Consider the following 17,288-nt stretch of genomic DNA (forward strand, 5'->3'; position numbering starts at 1 on the left):
GGGTGACAATGATGGCAGGAGTGGGTCATAATCTATAATCGCCCTTTTCTCGCCTGTCTGCGGTATGTACAGAAACGGCTGCACCCTCGGCGGACTCCGCCTGTGGAGCCTTGTTACGCATATTATTCATAGCTACACACCGCGACTTCATAACTGAATGTGAAAGATGAAAGTGGTTCCCACAGCTAACTTTTCAAAACAATACACATGGGAACATGAACTACAACTAAAATCCCCTTCCTGTGTGGGCAGTCTGTCATCACAATGAACAGAAGTGAATCTTGCTAGTGCTGTGTAGCTCTGTGTGACAGGTAGTAAATCCCTGTAAACAGATACAGCTTCAATATATAGTAGTATAAGAGTTATATATTATATTTTATTTTATTATATGAAAATAGTAATATAGTCTTCTGTAGGGGGACTGGTCAGTGAACTGCCCTGGCCAATCAAGCTGTGTATCTATTGAGGAGCAGATGGCTGGACTTCTCACACACAAACAGACTTACTGTACGCGTGCACGCACACACAGGGCGGGACAGTTTTTTTTAATTATTTTGATGAAGAGAGTTCCTACACAGACAGACAGAAGGACTAAGAATCTGAGCGTGGCGGACGCGCTCCATTTTGTCACATGAGGGATGGGAATGTACTGACTTCTGGGTAACCTCACATTGCCTTTACAGTATCACACGTTTCATGTGTCAGTTCTGCTTGGGGTTAGGGACTAGGCCACCGCACTGAAGGATGCTCCATCCGGGCATAGGCCCTGCTCTGCACTGCTAGGCTGTGCTGTCAAAAGAACTCGCTGCATGAAAACAAGCTGGCTTTGCACCTTGTCACTGCAGCCAGCACCACGCAGGAGAAAAAGACACTCCAGCTATTGGCGAAAAAGTAAGCTCCACACTTAATCTACGAGATCAGCCAATTACGCTGAAGCTGTTTTATTTATTGGTGCATTTGAGCTCTAGACAGATGAGTTCTGGAATCTAAGCCAGGTAATTAAAAGAAGATTCTAACTCATCGAGGCTGGCCTCGTATTTATGTCTTAAAGGAGGCTGACCTTTATTCCTGGACAGGCTAGGGGTTTCAGCTGACAAGGTTCATTTCTCACACTTTGGGGTGTTGATGGCTGCCTGCGATCGGTTTCATATTGCAGGACTGCTCCAGCTAACGTGGTGGGAGCGCCTCCATAAAGTGGAAAACTCCCTCTCTGAGGCTGCTGGAGGTTTTGTAGATGCCAAATATTCTCAGAGCTGTCTTTCAGATTGTCAGAGAAACCACTGAACTGCCATTTCGGAGCACTGTCTTCGATGCATGCTGGAAAGAGTCAACTTCTGGGGCAGGGGGTCTCTCCGGAGAGGCCCGGAGAAAGCACAAAATTCAGATGAACGGGGGGCAGAAAAAGAGCTGGCTGAATTAAACGGAGGGAAGAGGAGGGGGTAAAACACATGATAAAAACATCGCAAACAAAAACGCAAATAACAGAACTGAAACCTCCAAAATTAAAAGAAAAACATTTATTAAAAGTCCCCCCGTATTATTTTATATAAAATTCAACATGCAGCTGGAAAAAAAATTAACTGAATCAGCCGATGGAGCGAGTCGATTCATGTTGACATCATCTTAATGGCATTTGAGCTTTAATTCCAACTGTGATTTCCATCTCTCAGGTGCCCCTTTACCCGTGAGACTCCTCTAAGCCTGTAAGTGTATGCAACTCTAGGGGCTTCTGCTCTGTGCTGTATTGAAGCAATTATACATTTTATGAAAATGTTAAAAAACAGACTATAAGCGGTTACTTCCAATCAAACTTTGCACAGCAACTGAAGCGGTTTTAAAAGGGTAATATCCTCTGGTAAGCACAGTGAAAGATGTTTACATCTTCACAGTATTCCTTACAAGGGAAGGTTCACACATAAGGAATATCTTAATGCTTGAAAAGATTCTGGAACTTATTTTTTGTCAGGGTGCTTGTTGGCTTTGGTGACTTTCATCAGCCATAGAGAATATTGTATCATGCCACTGAGGAATGCCATTTATCCACACCCGGGAGGAAACGGCAGCTATGATTCATCAAAAGCATGCAGGCTAATCATGAATTTCTGAATGAATTTTCAGTGTGTTGAAGGCCTAGATGGGAGCTACTGCTATTACTCTGCATGATGATGCCTTGGCAGTGATCCTGCTGACCCCTCCTTGATACCCCCTTAGCCCCTGTCTGCCTGTATGTCAGGGCTGTGCTTCCTGGAAGGCCATGAGTGCTTGAAGGAGGTGACTTGGGCGGGGAGTGTTTTTGCCATATATATCTCTCACAAGGGGAGGGGGGAAGGTAGGGAGAACTGAATGTTACCCAATTAGACATGCAAGGGCAAGGACGTTAGAAAAAACAGGTCCCCAAAAAGAGTAACAAAGACCTCTAGCTGCCTACAGATCACACACAATGAGTTGCGGGGGAGGTGCCGGGGAGCTCCCTCATACGCTGCACACTCGCAGCAGTCAGCTGGACCCCTCTGCCCCACAGCCCTGCATCCCTGCTGCGCTGCTGTGACCAGCCGCGCAGCCAGGATTTGATCAAAGGTCTTGATTGGTGGCTGCCTGGGATCAGACAAGGCTGTCCTTCTGTGTCGGCTTTCAGAGCAGCTGCACGGTGCAGCGCAATCCATACCTACCCCCTCCCTGTACTGGGCTCTTGGAGGAAAATTTGCCGTCAGGGGGCAAGTGCTGTGTGGCTGTGTGCGTATGCGTGTTGGGAGGTGCGTGAGGTTGGAAGTGACAGCCACCAATCAAAGCCCGCCCACACACACCTCCCAGCCACTCAGAAGATGTGCGCCGCGGACAAGCCCCCAGCACCTCTCCGTAGACAATACCGCAGGAGCAAACACCACGTCCCCCTGGCAATCAGGACACCTCTCCAGCTCGCTCTCCTCTCCCGCCCGCTGAATGTAGGTTGAAAGTTATTTTCAGCAGGCGCTCAACTTTTTTTTATGCAATGCTTTTGAGCCTACATAAAGCACCTGTGTGCAGAAAAGGTTTAAAAACCAAACTATCCTGATGGAAGAATTTTCCATCACAGACAAGGCAATTAAAGGTAAAATAATGTATAGCAAGGCAATGGCTATCCTCTTTTTTAATATTCATCTTACGGTTTTAACATTTTACGGTTTATGAACATTAAAAAAAAATGGCAATTTTAACATCAGTTCCATGAAATCATTCGCCCCAGTGACTCTCCCAGCACAGATCTTGAAGCGGTCGCTCTCTCTCCACGCCCCCCGCCATGGGAGAGTGCTAGGACTGGGCAGACTCTGCCAGTTTCCCATGACGCTTTGGGAATGTTTTGAAATGCTCCGCCGGCAGCCGGTTCCGCCGCTGGGTGAGGAGGTCTGAGCCAGCTGATTTGCCTTTCCCTCGCACGCCTGACACCCTGCCCCTGTCTCCTGCTGGAGCTACCACAGGCGACCCTGGCGGAGACATCAAAGCACTGCTCTGGTGCAGGGCATTACACAACTGGAGTTACCAGTGTGACAAACGGAAAAAAACAGCAAATTCCGTTCCCCCACTTGACAGAAAACCCTCACAATTTCTACCTATGGCATAGGAGTGACATTTGAAATGTTGCTACTCTAGTCTGTTTTTTTCCCCTAAGTGACCTTCACCTGAGGCTCTTGAGGGAACTGCAGCAAGACTTTAACTGTGTTGGAAAACCCAAGCAGAGCCGACAGGTTTGCTGATTTAATCCTCAGTGACTGATGACCTTATTTATGTTTTGAATGATGGATAGTTGGGTCACTTATCAAACAAGGCCTGTGTCTCACACAATATGAATGGTTTCTATGCATAATAGACTGCAGCAAGACAATTGTAAATTCTGTGCAATGTATCTCACTTAACCTTGAATTTGGGTTTGAACTACCTTCCTCAAAGTAAGATTACCCAACCTTGAATATACCAGGTATATTTATACATATATACATTTTAACCCTTCGTTGGTTCAATCGGATGTTCCACATTGACTTATTTCAATGAGTGGATGCTGATTGGAGCAGCTCAGAGGCAAAACGGGCTCAAACCAGAATTTTCATTTTAAGGTGATTTACAACTCCAAAAAAAATGTGGTTTTAATAATGGAGCGCTTGAAAAGCACATCCTAAGACCTCGGTGAAATGAGCCAGCTTTGGTGCTTGCGAGGGGCAGATGGAGAGGTGATGCCGAGCCCAGACAGGCCCGTTTGCCGCGGTGCCCGAGGGAGGAGCTGCCTGCGATATCATCTACATGCCTCATCAGCGAAAAATGCACAAGCACCATGCCAACACAGAATGACAGAGGGTACTGTACACCCAATCACTGTGTTCAAGAGAGGAAGAGACAGAGAGAGACAGAGAGAAATGGAGAGAAAGAGAGAGAGAGGAAGAGAGGAAGCATTACAGGAGACCCTCGGAGATAGGAGTAAGAAAGCAGAGCGTGCAGATACAAACCGGGTCATAGCTGCTTAGCTAATTGGGGCCAATTTGCTGCAGGAGAGAAATGTCGAACACCCCAAGTTGTGTATAATACTGGAAAATTTCGGAAATCACCCCTCCCACTCAATACAAGCACCCACACGCCCACACGGGTACATAAATAATATTGAACACTCATTCACACACACCTACTCACTCTCACACACAAACACAAACTAGGCAAGCCAGCATTCACTCCTCTCTCTCTCACTTGCTCTCACCGTCTGTCTGACTGGAGTGGATACTGTGCTGATGATCCTGTTTATGAACAGGCTTTTCAGCATTGGACTGAAACCTATGCAGTCTAAGAAAAAGGCTGAGTGGATGTGGGGGCACAAGCGTTCGGAGCGGAAGATAGGGAGCTTAAATTGTCACACATTTTTCAGAACAAGCCGGCAGTCCCTCATCATTTAGTTGCTCTTTAGTGCTTCCAGAGAGCGAGTGAGAGGCCACAAGTGACCAAAGTTTCTCAACTTGTTTTCCTCACAAGGGGCTGGATTCAGCCCGTTTCATCTGCTCAGATTCACCACGGGTGCATGCTTCGCGGGATGGACAATAATAACCCAGCGGGTAACAGGGGGATAGGGGACAAGTTGAGCTGGGGCACCGCATGTGTGCAGAGAGGCAGGGTAGTGTAAGGAGAGGGCCCGCAGCAGCCAGCCGATGCCACCAAAAGTAAGGGAAGCTAATGGAGCTTAACCTACTTACACAGGCAGCCTCGCCACTCGGGCCTCAGCTCAAGGACGTTCGGAAGAGTAGCATCCCTGAACTCTGAGAGCCGGGCTGAACTACTACCACTAAAAAGCCTCATCTGGCAGCCATTTTATCAAATTCACTTTACTGCGGCCCTGACCACACCAGTTTAGGACTAAAAGGCCAATTAGTTGAAGTCACCGCTCCGATGGCCCTTTGATCCTGACCGTGATGAAGGGAAGGCTTGTGGGCACTGGGCTGAGGAATTTCAAACTGCCTCAGTCGTGGAGCGTCTCAGTCGTGGGACCAGAAAGTCATCCCCAGCACAAAAACCAGCAGGGAATGAATCTGTCATGTGGTTGACAGAGCTGGGAATAAAAAGTTCTGTATCTTTGTGCCAAGTTAGCAGTGGTGCCCCATTTATTATTTAGCCCCCATTTCTTGGACTACCTCCTTGTTGCCATGTAGCTGTGCACAGCTGATTATGTGTAACAGCTCTAATAGGAGAGGGCGGGGCATTTTAGTAAGCTTCATTAGACACTATGTCCACTGCGCAGTTCTCACACATTGTACCCGGCTGGGTCACTTTATGTCACAGCCGGTTGGATGCGGTGAGGCACGGCCTGAGCATCTGAGGGGAAACTACACTGCGTCACGAAATGCCAATGACGTCCCTCCTTTCAGAACGTACTTTTGTCATTTATACACTAGACCCATTTGTTTTTAGTAATGCTGTTTTGTTTTTTTGTCATCCATTTAAACTGAATTTGTTCCAGAACATTATCCACTCCACCTCCATGCAGTCAGTCACACAAAACATCCTCTCTATCAACAGAAAAATAAGGGAGAGGGGAAGAAAAAAATCACAATAAACTAAAAAGAAGATACATGTATGAGCAAAGAAAATGAAGAAAAAAATACTGCAGTAGTAAATTACACTGCATAGTCTAATATTGACAGAAGAACCTAACAAAAAAAACAAGCACATGAAGGGTCTAAGGAGCTCTACTGATATTAATCTTATGATGTCAAAGCACTGATTGAGAAAGGGGGGGGGGGACATATCTGTTACTCAGAGAGGAGGGTGGGCTCCTATCCCTGACTGGACAATCATCCATCCTCACACGCTTTCCCCAGCCGGCCTGCTCCTACAGCGTGGGCATCGGGCGCAGCCTTACCGATTCTATGGGCTTGTCCAGGGAGGCCTGTTCCAGCTCCAGCTGGCCTTCTTCATACTGATCAAAGTGATTTCCGCCCTGCAAGGCAAACACAGGGAGAGACGGTCAGAGCAGAAACATGGAGCCGAAATACAGAATGAGGTACTGTCTTACGCAGCAGAGTCAACGAGTGTGAAGCGGTGGAGGCTGGCGAACGCCCGGCTTAGCCAGTGATTTAGAAAACCCACCTCCAGCCGTGTTGCATGACACGCCACATTTTAGAGAGGTTACTAAGATGGGCATCTGTATAAATGACGAGTTTAGAGAGTCTGAGAAAAGCCACTGGAGACCGCAGAATCAATGGCAGTGCAGCTACAGGATGGAGAATGGAGACAGAGAGGAGGACAGAAGGCTTCATGGTGAGCTTTATAACAGTGATGCCAAACAGGAGGCCCAGAGGATACATCATGCCATTGATCTTTGGCCAACACACAGCTCCCATGTTATAAAGCAGCTAAGGACAAATATTAAGACATAACACAACATATAAACGTTATTGTGAGATTGTGATATAGTGTGCTCTGCTTATAAGAACAGTATCCATCCAAGACAATTACACAGTATCCATCCAGGACAATTACACTGTCATGAGCAGCTGATTTTTAAAATAGGAATTATGAATGAATGGACAACATGGATGTCAGCCAACAACTACATTTTAGGCTAAACAGTGGTCCATAAGCATAGCTACCAAAGTTTAAATGGCATTGTATCAGTTGTTCTTGCAGTTGGCATCTAGTGTATCAAAGTGCATTACATGTAGGCTGGCTAGCTACTATATTCATAGCCAGACAGGTATCAATATGCCATTCTCCACTCACCCCAGACAGAGAGCTAACTGGCTGTTGTTGCAGATGTTCTTGCATATACAATCACCAATAGTAGTTGCTTCACTAAGCCAATATCTAGAGTATCTAGATATTGGCTAGTATCTAGTATCTAGCCAAGCCGTATCTAGATTTCTGGTCTTGTTTAAAAGGGGCAAAATGGAAGCCTGCAAGTGCAGACAAAAGCATTAATTGCTAAAGTGTATTTTATTCTAAACATTACATCAAGTGGACTAGGTTTCTCTACCACAGAATTCATCACCTACTAAAAATGTACACCTGTTATTAGTGCTAGATACAGCAGCTAGACACTTATTTTTAGTTTGCTTGATAACTATAGCTAATTTTCTGGTGCTGCTCAACAGAGGAACTTTCACACAGCACACGCAACAGATGCCGCAGGGCCCACAGCGCAGTGAGACATGTCTTACTTCCTCCTGCCTCAAGCCTTACTGCACGGAGACGGTTACCAGAGACAGAAACGACAGAGACACGAACCACGCCAAGCACATCTCTTTTCCACTACACAACTACTGACTGATGGGAACATGCAGAAAGACAGCCATGACACACACACTGTTTCCTGGGTCATTAAAAACACTGGGCAGCAATGTGACAACGTCCTCACTTCACTCTATTAGAGGGGCAGGCAACAATACCAGGCTACAATACAAGCGCTACAAGCTGAAGGCAGCACACACATCCTCAGACATCAGGGAATCCCCTGCTGATGTGAGGCAACTCTGGGATTTGAAGACACTTCGTTGCTCCTCCTTTGCATGCTCCTTCTATCATTCACAGGCTTTTTGAAGCTCTGACTTGTAAGGATGAAGCAAATAGGAAACTCACAGGACAGTGCACAATACAACAACACAAAGCCCACTGTAGTACAACCCTACCCAATTACATGCACTAAGTATCAACACGTTTTCATTTCAGCTGTACCAAAAGCTCTCAGCTGACAGCTGATGAGCCCTCTGTTGATTCTGATCTATAACATGCCACTGTTCTGAGCTTGTGCTCCGGTATCTCAAAGAAGATACTAACCGTGACCAGCCTTCTAAGATCTTGCTCGAAGGAGACGTTTGATGCCTCAGCTACTGATGGAGGTAATTAAAAGTCATAACACATTGAACTCAGGACATGTAAAACACATGGACTCAATCCAATCAAAAGCTAATGGACTTTTAACAAGGAGCCCAACCGACTGACTGAATAAAAATTCACTGGCACAAAACTGTAACTTCAAAGCCAGCCAATTTAAGCACTAATAAAGATAAAGATTCTAATTTTACTACACATTTTCACTGGCCATTAATATTTGAACAGGATATCCATTTTTGGAATTTTTTTCAGCAAGATAAACAGAGACTTCGTGGGAAGCAATGACACAATGAAAGGCAATCACAAGGGTTGGGACATAACAGGGCTAGTCTTCATCTTCTTACGGTGCCTTCTTTGGCATTTTACACAATGCCTTTACTGTATACTTGTCTAGGTATTGATGCATTGCACTAATAAAAGTTGTGGCGGCAGTGTAGTATAGTGGTTAAGGAGCAGGACTCGTAACCGAAAGGTTGCCGGTTCGATCCCCGCTGGGACACTGCTGCTGTACCCTTGGGCAAGGTACTTAACCCACAATTGCCTCAGTAAATATCCAGCTGTATAAACGGATAACATTGTAAAGAACTGTAACCTATGTAAGTCGCTTTGGATAAAAGCGTCTGCTAAATGAATAAAAGTAAAAGTTCAAATGTAAAACAGTCCATTTCTTGTATTCATTCATGCATAAATGCAATATGCTGCAAGATGTTTGTATACAAGCATCTGCAAAAATGACCTACAGGTACTAATAATAACAGTAATGATGATGATAATAGGTTTGGTTTGTTTGTCCTAATTACTTGATACAGTGCAACCTCCAGCAGTGGTCCATTCGAGGCAGTTCCACTCAAGCTCACCAATGGGCCATTACAGAGACATGCTTCTCTGTAGAGATGCAATTTGTCCCTGCTAATGGCCGTGCGCTTCCTGTTGGGAGTGACTGATGTCTATCCAGCTTCTGTCTGATGCTATCAGATGAGCTCATCTTCCTGCCGTTGTTGTTTTTGTGTCCTCCCACTTTGCAACGGGGATGGGTGTGTGTGTGTGTGTGTGTGTGTGTGTGTTTGGGGGTGTAAATTCAAAACACTTCAACCCGTCTCTGTGGCCATTATGCTCAGATCTCAGACAGGATGATGCAGAGGCCACTAATGTGAGGTTTTTATTTGTCATTTCTATGATGGGAGTTTCTATTTACAGTCAGTACGCCTGGCACATAATTATGCCAGATTGTTTTCATATTGTGTCAAGAATATTTCAAGGTTTAGTAGTTTGACAACAGCAGAAAGAAAGAGGATTTTTACTTAAATGAAAAAACCATTAGTAGTTAAAGTATCTATCTTAGTTGTTTGTATATATCATAAATAGTATGTTTAGCTACTATGCAATCATATGGTGATTACGAAATGCTAGGCTATATGGTTAATTATAGGATGATCATTCATACATCAGTTATCCAATTGTAATTGAATGCAGTAGCAAATATCCTGTTGGAGGAAACGTTAGAGGTAGCTACCCCACAAAGACCAAGCAAGCTATAAAAAGCGACATTTTCACAAACATGCACAGATCTACTGCTTTAAGAAAGTGGATTTGGACACATCCACATCCATATCAAGGTCATTGTTTTTCTGCACTGAAGAAACAATGACCTCCATTTAGATGGCCTATGCAAACTGCCTCATCATTGGCATCATTGCACACATGACCAAGAGTCCATTCCTGAATCAACTCTGAGTCAAGGCAGAGAGAATAAAACAAACATTCCTTAAGGCAGAGACGTGTTTTTGTCTCCATCTTCACAATTCAGGGTACATAGACGAATTTAGGTCAAACTTCCATTCTGTTGAAATTGCAACTACTGTTTGCAGAGTGACGTATTGACAATGCACTGCTAGAGGCCTTTCTGTATTTAGCTCCAAAAGAGGTCAGTTTCAGCATACAGTAATTAAGAATGAAAGCCAACCCATGTGCTCATGTTGGTATTCTAGATATGCAGACGGCATGCAAATTTACTTTGACTAAATTATTCATGTTTGCCTTTCTTCACTTTTGGACAGCAAATGACTACCCATACACTTGATGCCAAAATTACAATGGTCAAAGCTCACACCCTCTTGCTTCATGATTGGCTCAATGATTAAAGCCTTCACACCAACAGCCGACCAAGATCCTATTTGGTGAACTGAGAGAGATGGCTCCGGACTTGCTTTTCAGACCAAGTGGCATGGTGGTCTGGTTGAATTTTCTGCACCACCATCTGTCTGCCTGTAATTAGATCAATCTCTAAATAGCCTTTACATAGACTAAGATCACCAGTTTTCAGTTGTCAATCCACTGCCTTTTTACAACCCAGTCACGAGTCATCTTGCAAACTAACCTCAGTTGTTTGCAAGATGACTCGTGGAATTCCTCCCTGGAATAAGGCTTCAAGGTGCCGCTTACAAAACCCGTAAAGGTCGACCCTTGGAAGCAGCCAACTCTGGAGCAAGCTCCTTCTGAGCAGCCTGATTCAGGTGTGACACAGAGGATGTAGGATTCAGCACATCTCCCTGGGGGGAGGTCAGTGCCATGAATGCTCCTATGTCCCAGAGGAATTGTAGTGTGGTTGTCTGGATAGTGTTACCATACAAGCATGAAATCTACCTTTGTAGTTAGCTAGTCAGCAGTGCCATTTCATTTCACCACTTGCGACTTAGTCATTCACTTTGGCACCTTTGTAGAGTACTCACATGACGGGAAAACTAGACATCATAGAGACACACCATTAAGGTATATGTTCAATTACACAAACACTTTTCAATCCTCACCAACAACCAAATTTTGTTTCTGTGAGCTAAGTGTGATGAAAACGGTGTTTGCATGAACCAACACTCAGGCACTACCTTCAAGTCTTATTTCATGGGGGAAAACATTTGAGGAATATCACTCAAAACCAAAATGTTGTTCTTAAAAAAATCTGGAAATTTTCCAGTAGAAGTCAATTTAGGATGAAAATGTGGGGATTTTACATTCATAAAGTTTGTTCAAAACAGCACCTATTTAACTGGCGATTAGAAGAAGCTGTGAAACACATCCTGTACTAGATTTGACATGTACTTTGCATGAGCCCAAAATCAATTATATACCAGAGCATCTCTTTTCAATGTTGGTCAGGTTGCCTTGAGCACAGACCTGCCTGTTCTTGGGCATGCTTCATTAATTAAACATTGCAGGCTGTTAGGGCTGAGGGATCCAATTTCACACTGCTGTCATTTCTCCTATTGAAATGTAGAGTCTGATGACACAGCTCTCAAATGGGCGCTCCACCCCCCTCTGGATCTTGTGCAGCTGAGCCCGGGCTTCCTTTGGGCCCAGTCCCCCAGGGGCAGGTTACTTACCTTGGACCCATGTAGGTCTGTTTCATCCCCACAGAGGGTCGATCACCCTGACCTTTCCCCCCGCAGTGGAGCTGGGTTCCAGAGACTGGCAGAGCAATGCTCTCTGAATGCTGAGCACATGAGGGTTTTGTGCCCAGAATGGAAATCCGATCAGCTTTGTATCCTCAGTCTCCCTTGGCAGGGCTTTCCCACACCCAGCCTTCCGCATTATGCAGCTGCAGTGCGATTACACCTCAGCAGGCCCGTTCACCAGCGCTTCTGAAGATAACATTTTCTCCACCACAGATGAGGAAGGAATGACCTCAGACAGAAGTCACTCAGCCAAACACTGACTTGCTGCCGTGAAACAAATGAATGGACAAGTGGTGCTTCTATTGAGGGCTTTTGCGCTTCAAAGACCCAAAAATGTACTTGGCAGGTTCTTCAATGTACAAATGGGAGTAAGACGGTGAATGTACTGATTAGCTCAATGATGATAGAGAATCTTACAGGAAACAGATGTAAGCCACAATGACTGACTTTACCCCTGACTAAGCTTGGGGGACAACTGAAATAAATACCAAGTAAGAAGGGCCACATTCACTTTATGAAACTGAAAGGTTTTGGTAAGAAAGGATTTATATTCTAATACCCACAGCTGGTCTGATAGGTATCCATGCCTGTCTCTATTCCGTTACCGAGAAAGCTGAAATCTGCTGCATAATTTGTTTCAAATTATAACATTATTATCAATTATAAATGAGTTAGGTTTCTGGTCTAAAAATTTCAGACTGTCGGCAAGCTGATCAGTTTTATGCTGCACACCAGTGTGGAAGTTACAACTGAGTTTTGACAAGTTCAGGTAAGATTTTTCTGGTTTTACCTTTTTATAGAAAGGAACTTATCCAGTGACACATTTTTGAGGAACATGTACATTTGATAGCTAACCACTGAAACTGAACGAGGCAGACAGGAGCTGAAAACAATCTGAATAAGCAAACAGTCGACTTGCTGCTGCCCATCAGCAGCATAAACAGCTGAGACAAAAGTAACAAAATAAGTACGGTACATATTCAACCACTGAAACGTCTCTCAAAAGGGTCAACTGATAGCAGGCATGCCATCTGCCAGCCCACAGGGCGACAGCACAGAACTGAGAAATACGCCCTTTTGGGGTTTCCTAACCACAGTGACTCTGAGGTCTGACTCATTACAAACATCAACATCTGTGCCACCTTACCTAATTTAAACAAAAAGAATTTGGATACGGTCTCATACAGCCACACAATATTCACCAAAACTTTGGCCATTTTTTCTTCCTCATCACTTTCATAATCCTCTCCATCTTAATTTCCCTGCCACATTATGGTAACAAAAAAGTTCCATTAGAATCAAAATTTAGTGCTGGCTAGGGGCTCTCTTTTCAAAACAGAAACAAAACTTACCAGAATAATAAATATTGGTTGCAAAACTGCAGCACTTCCCCTTGTCGAATGTCACATCTTTGTCTGAGCAGCACATTCTATGTCTTGCTCCAAAAGTAACTCTTGATTCGCACACCATGTATATCACGGGTACCTGGCCCTACTTTCCGGTCATGGTTATGAAATGTCCCGTGTAAGGACCACAGGAGCAATCTCTTCATTCAAATTTTACTTGGTTGCTCAAAATATTGAAATAAAAATACGTGACATAAAAAAATGAAATGCTGACAGATTTCACTGATCGACACATAAAGAAACTGGGGGTGTTCAGTTGTAAAAATGCCAGATGCACAGCAGAGTACAAATACGGGTAACCTGATAAAAGTCCCTCCACTTGGTAAAATTCTACACTCTGTGTTGACAAATGGGGAGTAAAGCCAGCAGATGTATTTCTGAAGACAGCAAGACAATTAACCCATTTTATTTTCACCCTCAATAAGCCCGATCACTGGAGACTGGTGTAACCAGTAACCTTCCTGTTGCCCCATTTACTTTTCGTCCTTAACGCTCAATCTCTTTGAGAGAAGCAAGCACACACGAGTACAGTTCCAGGCTGCAAATGTACATGAAAAGCAATACTCTGAGTTTCTCCATTTTTTTCCCCTACCATTCAGTTTTTTGATGTGCTTGTACTAGGAAGTCATGTCCATCGGGGCAAATCAGGAGCATCTGTCCCCTATAGCAAAAGTATCGCTCACAAGAAGGGCGTCAACCTGGGCTCACAAGTGCGACCACCACCACCCCACAAGGCAGCACTCCCAGTCTCTCATTTAAAGGAACAAATTCATTTACGATTTGAGAACCATTCGCAATAAGACTAATACAGCTCAGTAAGATCGTACTCACACTAGGCCCGGTTGCCTTGTACCGTGCCCGAGCATGATTGTCCCCACTCCCCACTAAGGAAACAGCAGCTTTACAACCCTCATAAGCCGGGCTTGATTCACTCCTCAGCTGTAACATTGACTCTGCTAACACAACAACAACAACCGCTAAAGTCGAACCAACTTAGATCTGCTCTTTTTTCCACTCTGGGCTGCTACTTACTCCATGTTTCCCACACTTCAATAGTGAACACGCCCACCGCAAGCGCAAAGGCATCACAGCGAGCCTGCAATGTAAACACTCTGCATAATAGCGTACCACACTCCATGTCAGATAGTACTATGGGTGTAAACATCTGGCTTAATGATATTATACAATATCAATGCCCAAGCAACAACACCATATCAGAATACATTTTAAAAAGTTCATTTTAATACAATGCAATATGTTTTGACAAGATCCGTCTTGATACAACATGATTCAACGTAACTTTAAAATTATTCTGTTCTTTTGAAGAAATGTACAGCATCTAACTATTATTTCAAAGGTATGAAATGAACTAACACTAAATGTTAGAGGATTTTCACAAGCACTCCAGTTTAATCCAAACTGCTGCATTACTCTGAATAAAAATAAACGGTATTGATCGATTCTCGCATGCAACATCGATACAGCTGTACTGCCGATTTCGTATTGATGCGAACCACTGACTAATGTTATGGATTATACTTGTACAGCATACTTTTACACTGCTTTACTGTAAGGGGCAATGCTGGTCTTCCAAACCAGGATTTAAGCTCCTACACTTTTAAAACTGCAAGAATTCATGGAGAGAAAACAATCCCCTTTATGAAGCATGTGAATGTCCTTGGATGTGTCCTCAGATGTCTTCCTCAGAATTTGTTTTCAGACATTGGGGGGGGAGAGAGAGGGAGAGGGAGAGAGGGAGAGAGAGAGAGGGAGAGAGAGAGAGAGAGAGAGAGAGAGAGAGAGAGAGAGAGAGAGAGAGAGAAGGCTGCTTCTGCAGTATATTCAAACCAAGCTCTGAAAAATAAATGCGCAGTGAGCAAGCAAACACCCCCCCCCCCCCCCCCAACACACACACACAAAGGTATCCTTCACTGGCTGCATAACATCTCCCACAACCTCGGGCCAAACATTCCCCCCCCCAGGGACACTGCAGCAAAAGGCTATGCTAGCACTGTCCGCCCTTGCTATGCCTCACAGTACAGTATTCAAAACAAATAAATGTAAAAATGCAGCCTGTTCCCACTTTAATACTTCTGGTCTGAGTTACTTGTGGCCCCATCTGTGTCTTTGTGAAAGAAGGGCAAGGTTAAAAGGAATACTTGAGCAGTGCGCGTTCGACCCTGGTTGGCCTGCCTTCCGCACGCAACCGACAAAGAAAGCTGGGTGGACAGTTTCCCAGCTCTCCCACTACAGGCTGGGAGCCACACAGGCCGTGAGGAACCACAGAGCTCAGCCCGCACAGCGGATTCTATCACTTTCTGCCACAACAGCAACTGCAGCCAAAGACAGCGCTACCTGCTGTCCTCATAGAGGGAAGCCAATACTCCCAACACCCTGGAAACAGCCGGTAGCCATCAGGTTGTCCATGGAGATGACCATGTCTGGCTATAACATGCTCCAGTGTCCTACTCAATGGCAGAACTGATAGATCAAACAGTGAAAACTGTTTCATTACCAACTGTGTGCACAGATAAATATTTCAATGCACTGCCTACTAGGGCTGAATGAGTGGAGAGACAGGACAGACCAGGATCAAAGATGGCCCATCCATGTTATGTTCTCACTGTGAGTGGCATTGGTGGGGGAGGGGTGAAATATCATGTTGGACATTCTCTTCTGTGTGAGGAAAAAGTCGGTCTGTTTGTGTATAGAGGGATTCACATCCCAACCGTTACAATCACTTAAATGGAAACAAGACACCAAGCCTATGTAAGATGAGCAATCCATCCATTAATGGTGCATAGTGGAACACACCGCACACATTTAGAGAAGCAGAGGCTGTGGTTGCATACTTTACTGTGGTTCCAGTTCCTTCCTTGTGTTATTTTACTTCCAATGCTTTCTGTTAACTGCTAGTCATCCAAATGAAGCTGCAAAATTTAAATATTGTTCAGGAGATTACCCCCAACGGGTGTCCTAGCAGATCCTTGTAACAGAGCGGACTACTGGATTTGCCTCACAAAACACCCGTCACGTGGCATCACAAAAAAGACCAAGATTGCCTAAAACAATATCACGCAGAGCTAGGATTGCTGTGGATATATGAGCACTGATTAAAATTCTAGCAACGTCTTGAAGCGTGTTGCTATTCAGAGAGACACTCACTTATAAAACTGACAAGTGAATCTACACCAGGCACCAGATAAGTAATGAAGAGAGCAGTGAAAGAGGAGGAGATCCAAACAAACACTCTTAAGTGCTAAGCCCCCAGTGTGGCTGCTGTTTGTTTATTTTATGCTGGCTGCGGGTTTATACAAGAGAGAAACTCCATGCAATAACCCAAAATCGCTTTCAGCAGGAGAGGGAAAATTTAGTTCCAAGCTGACATTTCTCATGGAGAGAGTTTTGTTAAAACCATGACAGGCAGATCAAGCCATCATCACAATAAATAATCCAAACAGAAACCTCTAATTTCTTAAATGTACCCAATTTCTGTCGAGTGCCTCATTGGATAAAGCCGATTCAATCTGGGCCCTTTGGCTTAGTGGAAAGGTCTGATGCACTTTCAAATCTGAAAATGGGAAACAGTCATTCTGATAACCTACCAATAGCTCACCAATCAGCTCTTATAAACACTGCACCAAAGGTAAGCTCCTGCTTTAGAACTGAGAGGTTATGAAACGGAAGCACTAGGCTGAGCACCACACTCTCAGCTCACCCATGTCTTTGCTCTTGCACTTGAGGAGAAGCACTCCTCTGATCAAGTGGACATATTTGCAATGTGGGACGTCCTGGTCACTATATTGCTGCCCATCATAATTACATCACACTCTTGCATCTAATTGCAGATGCATGATTTATTTAGATGTACAAGCACACACTGTTTACAATATCTAGGTGCCAATAAATAGTACTTGAGTCACACAAATCGCATGCCAAGAGAGATATCTGAAGACTCCTAGCAATGTAATGCAACAACACAGAATCTATTACAGCTATGCATTTAAAAAGCATACATTAATGAGCCACAGTGGGGGAATCAAGGAGACTAAAACAGAAATCCCATCGCTTTCAAGAGCACAGTGCTGACAAA

General features: G+C 44.4%; 1 protein-coding gene across 3 annotated transcripts in view; it reads right to left on the reverse strand.

Annotated features, from left to right (window-relative positions):
• Nucleotides 1-17,288, reverse strand: part of gpatch8 (G patch domain containing 8) — a 50,883-nt gene that overhangs the window by 30,902 nt on the left and 2,693 nt on the right. For 2 of the 3 annotated variants that reach the window (XM_036524477.1, XM_036524467.1), the window contains exons 2-3: nt 6,371-6,448; nt 4,476-4,511 (exon numbers count right to left, since the gene is read on the reverse strand). Coding sequence is in view for 1 of the 3 variants with exons in the window: in XM_036524458.1 (XP_036380351.1) it covers nt 6,371-6,448 (78 nt within the window). In the remaining 2 variants the exon portion in view is untranslated. The remainder of the gene's footprint in view (nt 1-4,475; nt 4,512-6,370; nt 6,449-17,288) is intronic. The other variant, XM_036524458.1, reaches the window with a different exon arrangement.

The sequence above is a fragment of the Megalops cyprinoides genome, chromosome 1, assembly GCF_013368585.1.
Source record: "Megalops cyprinoides isolate fMegCyp1 chromosome 1, fMegCyp1.pri, whole genome shotgun sequence".
NCBI lineage: Eukaryota > Metazoa > Chordata > Actinopteri > Elopiformes > Megalopidae > Megalops > Megalops cyprinoides.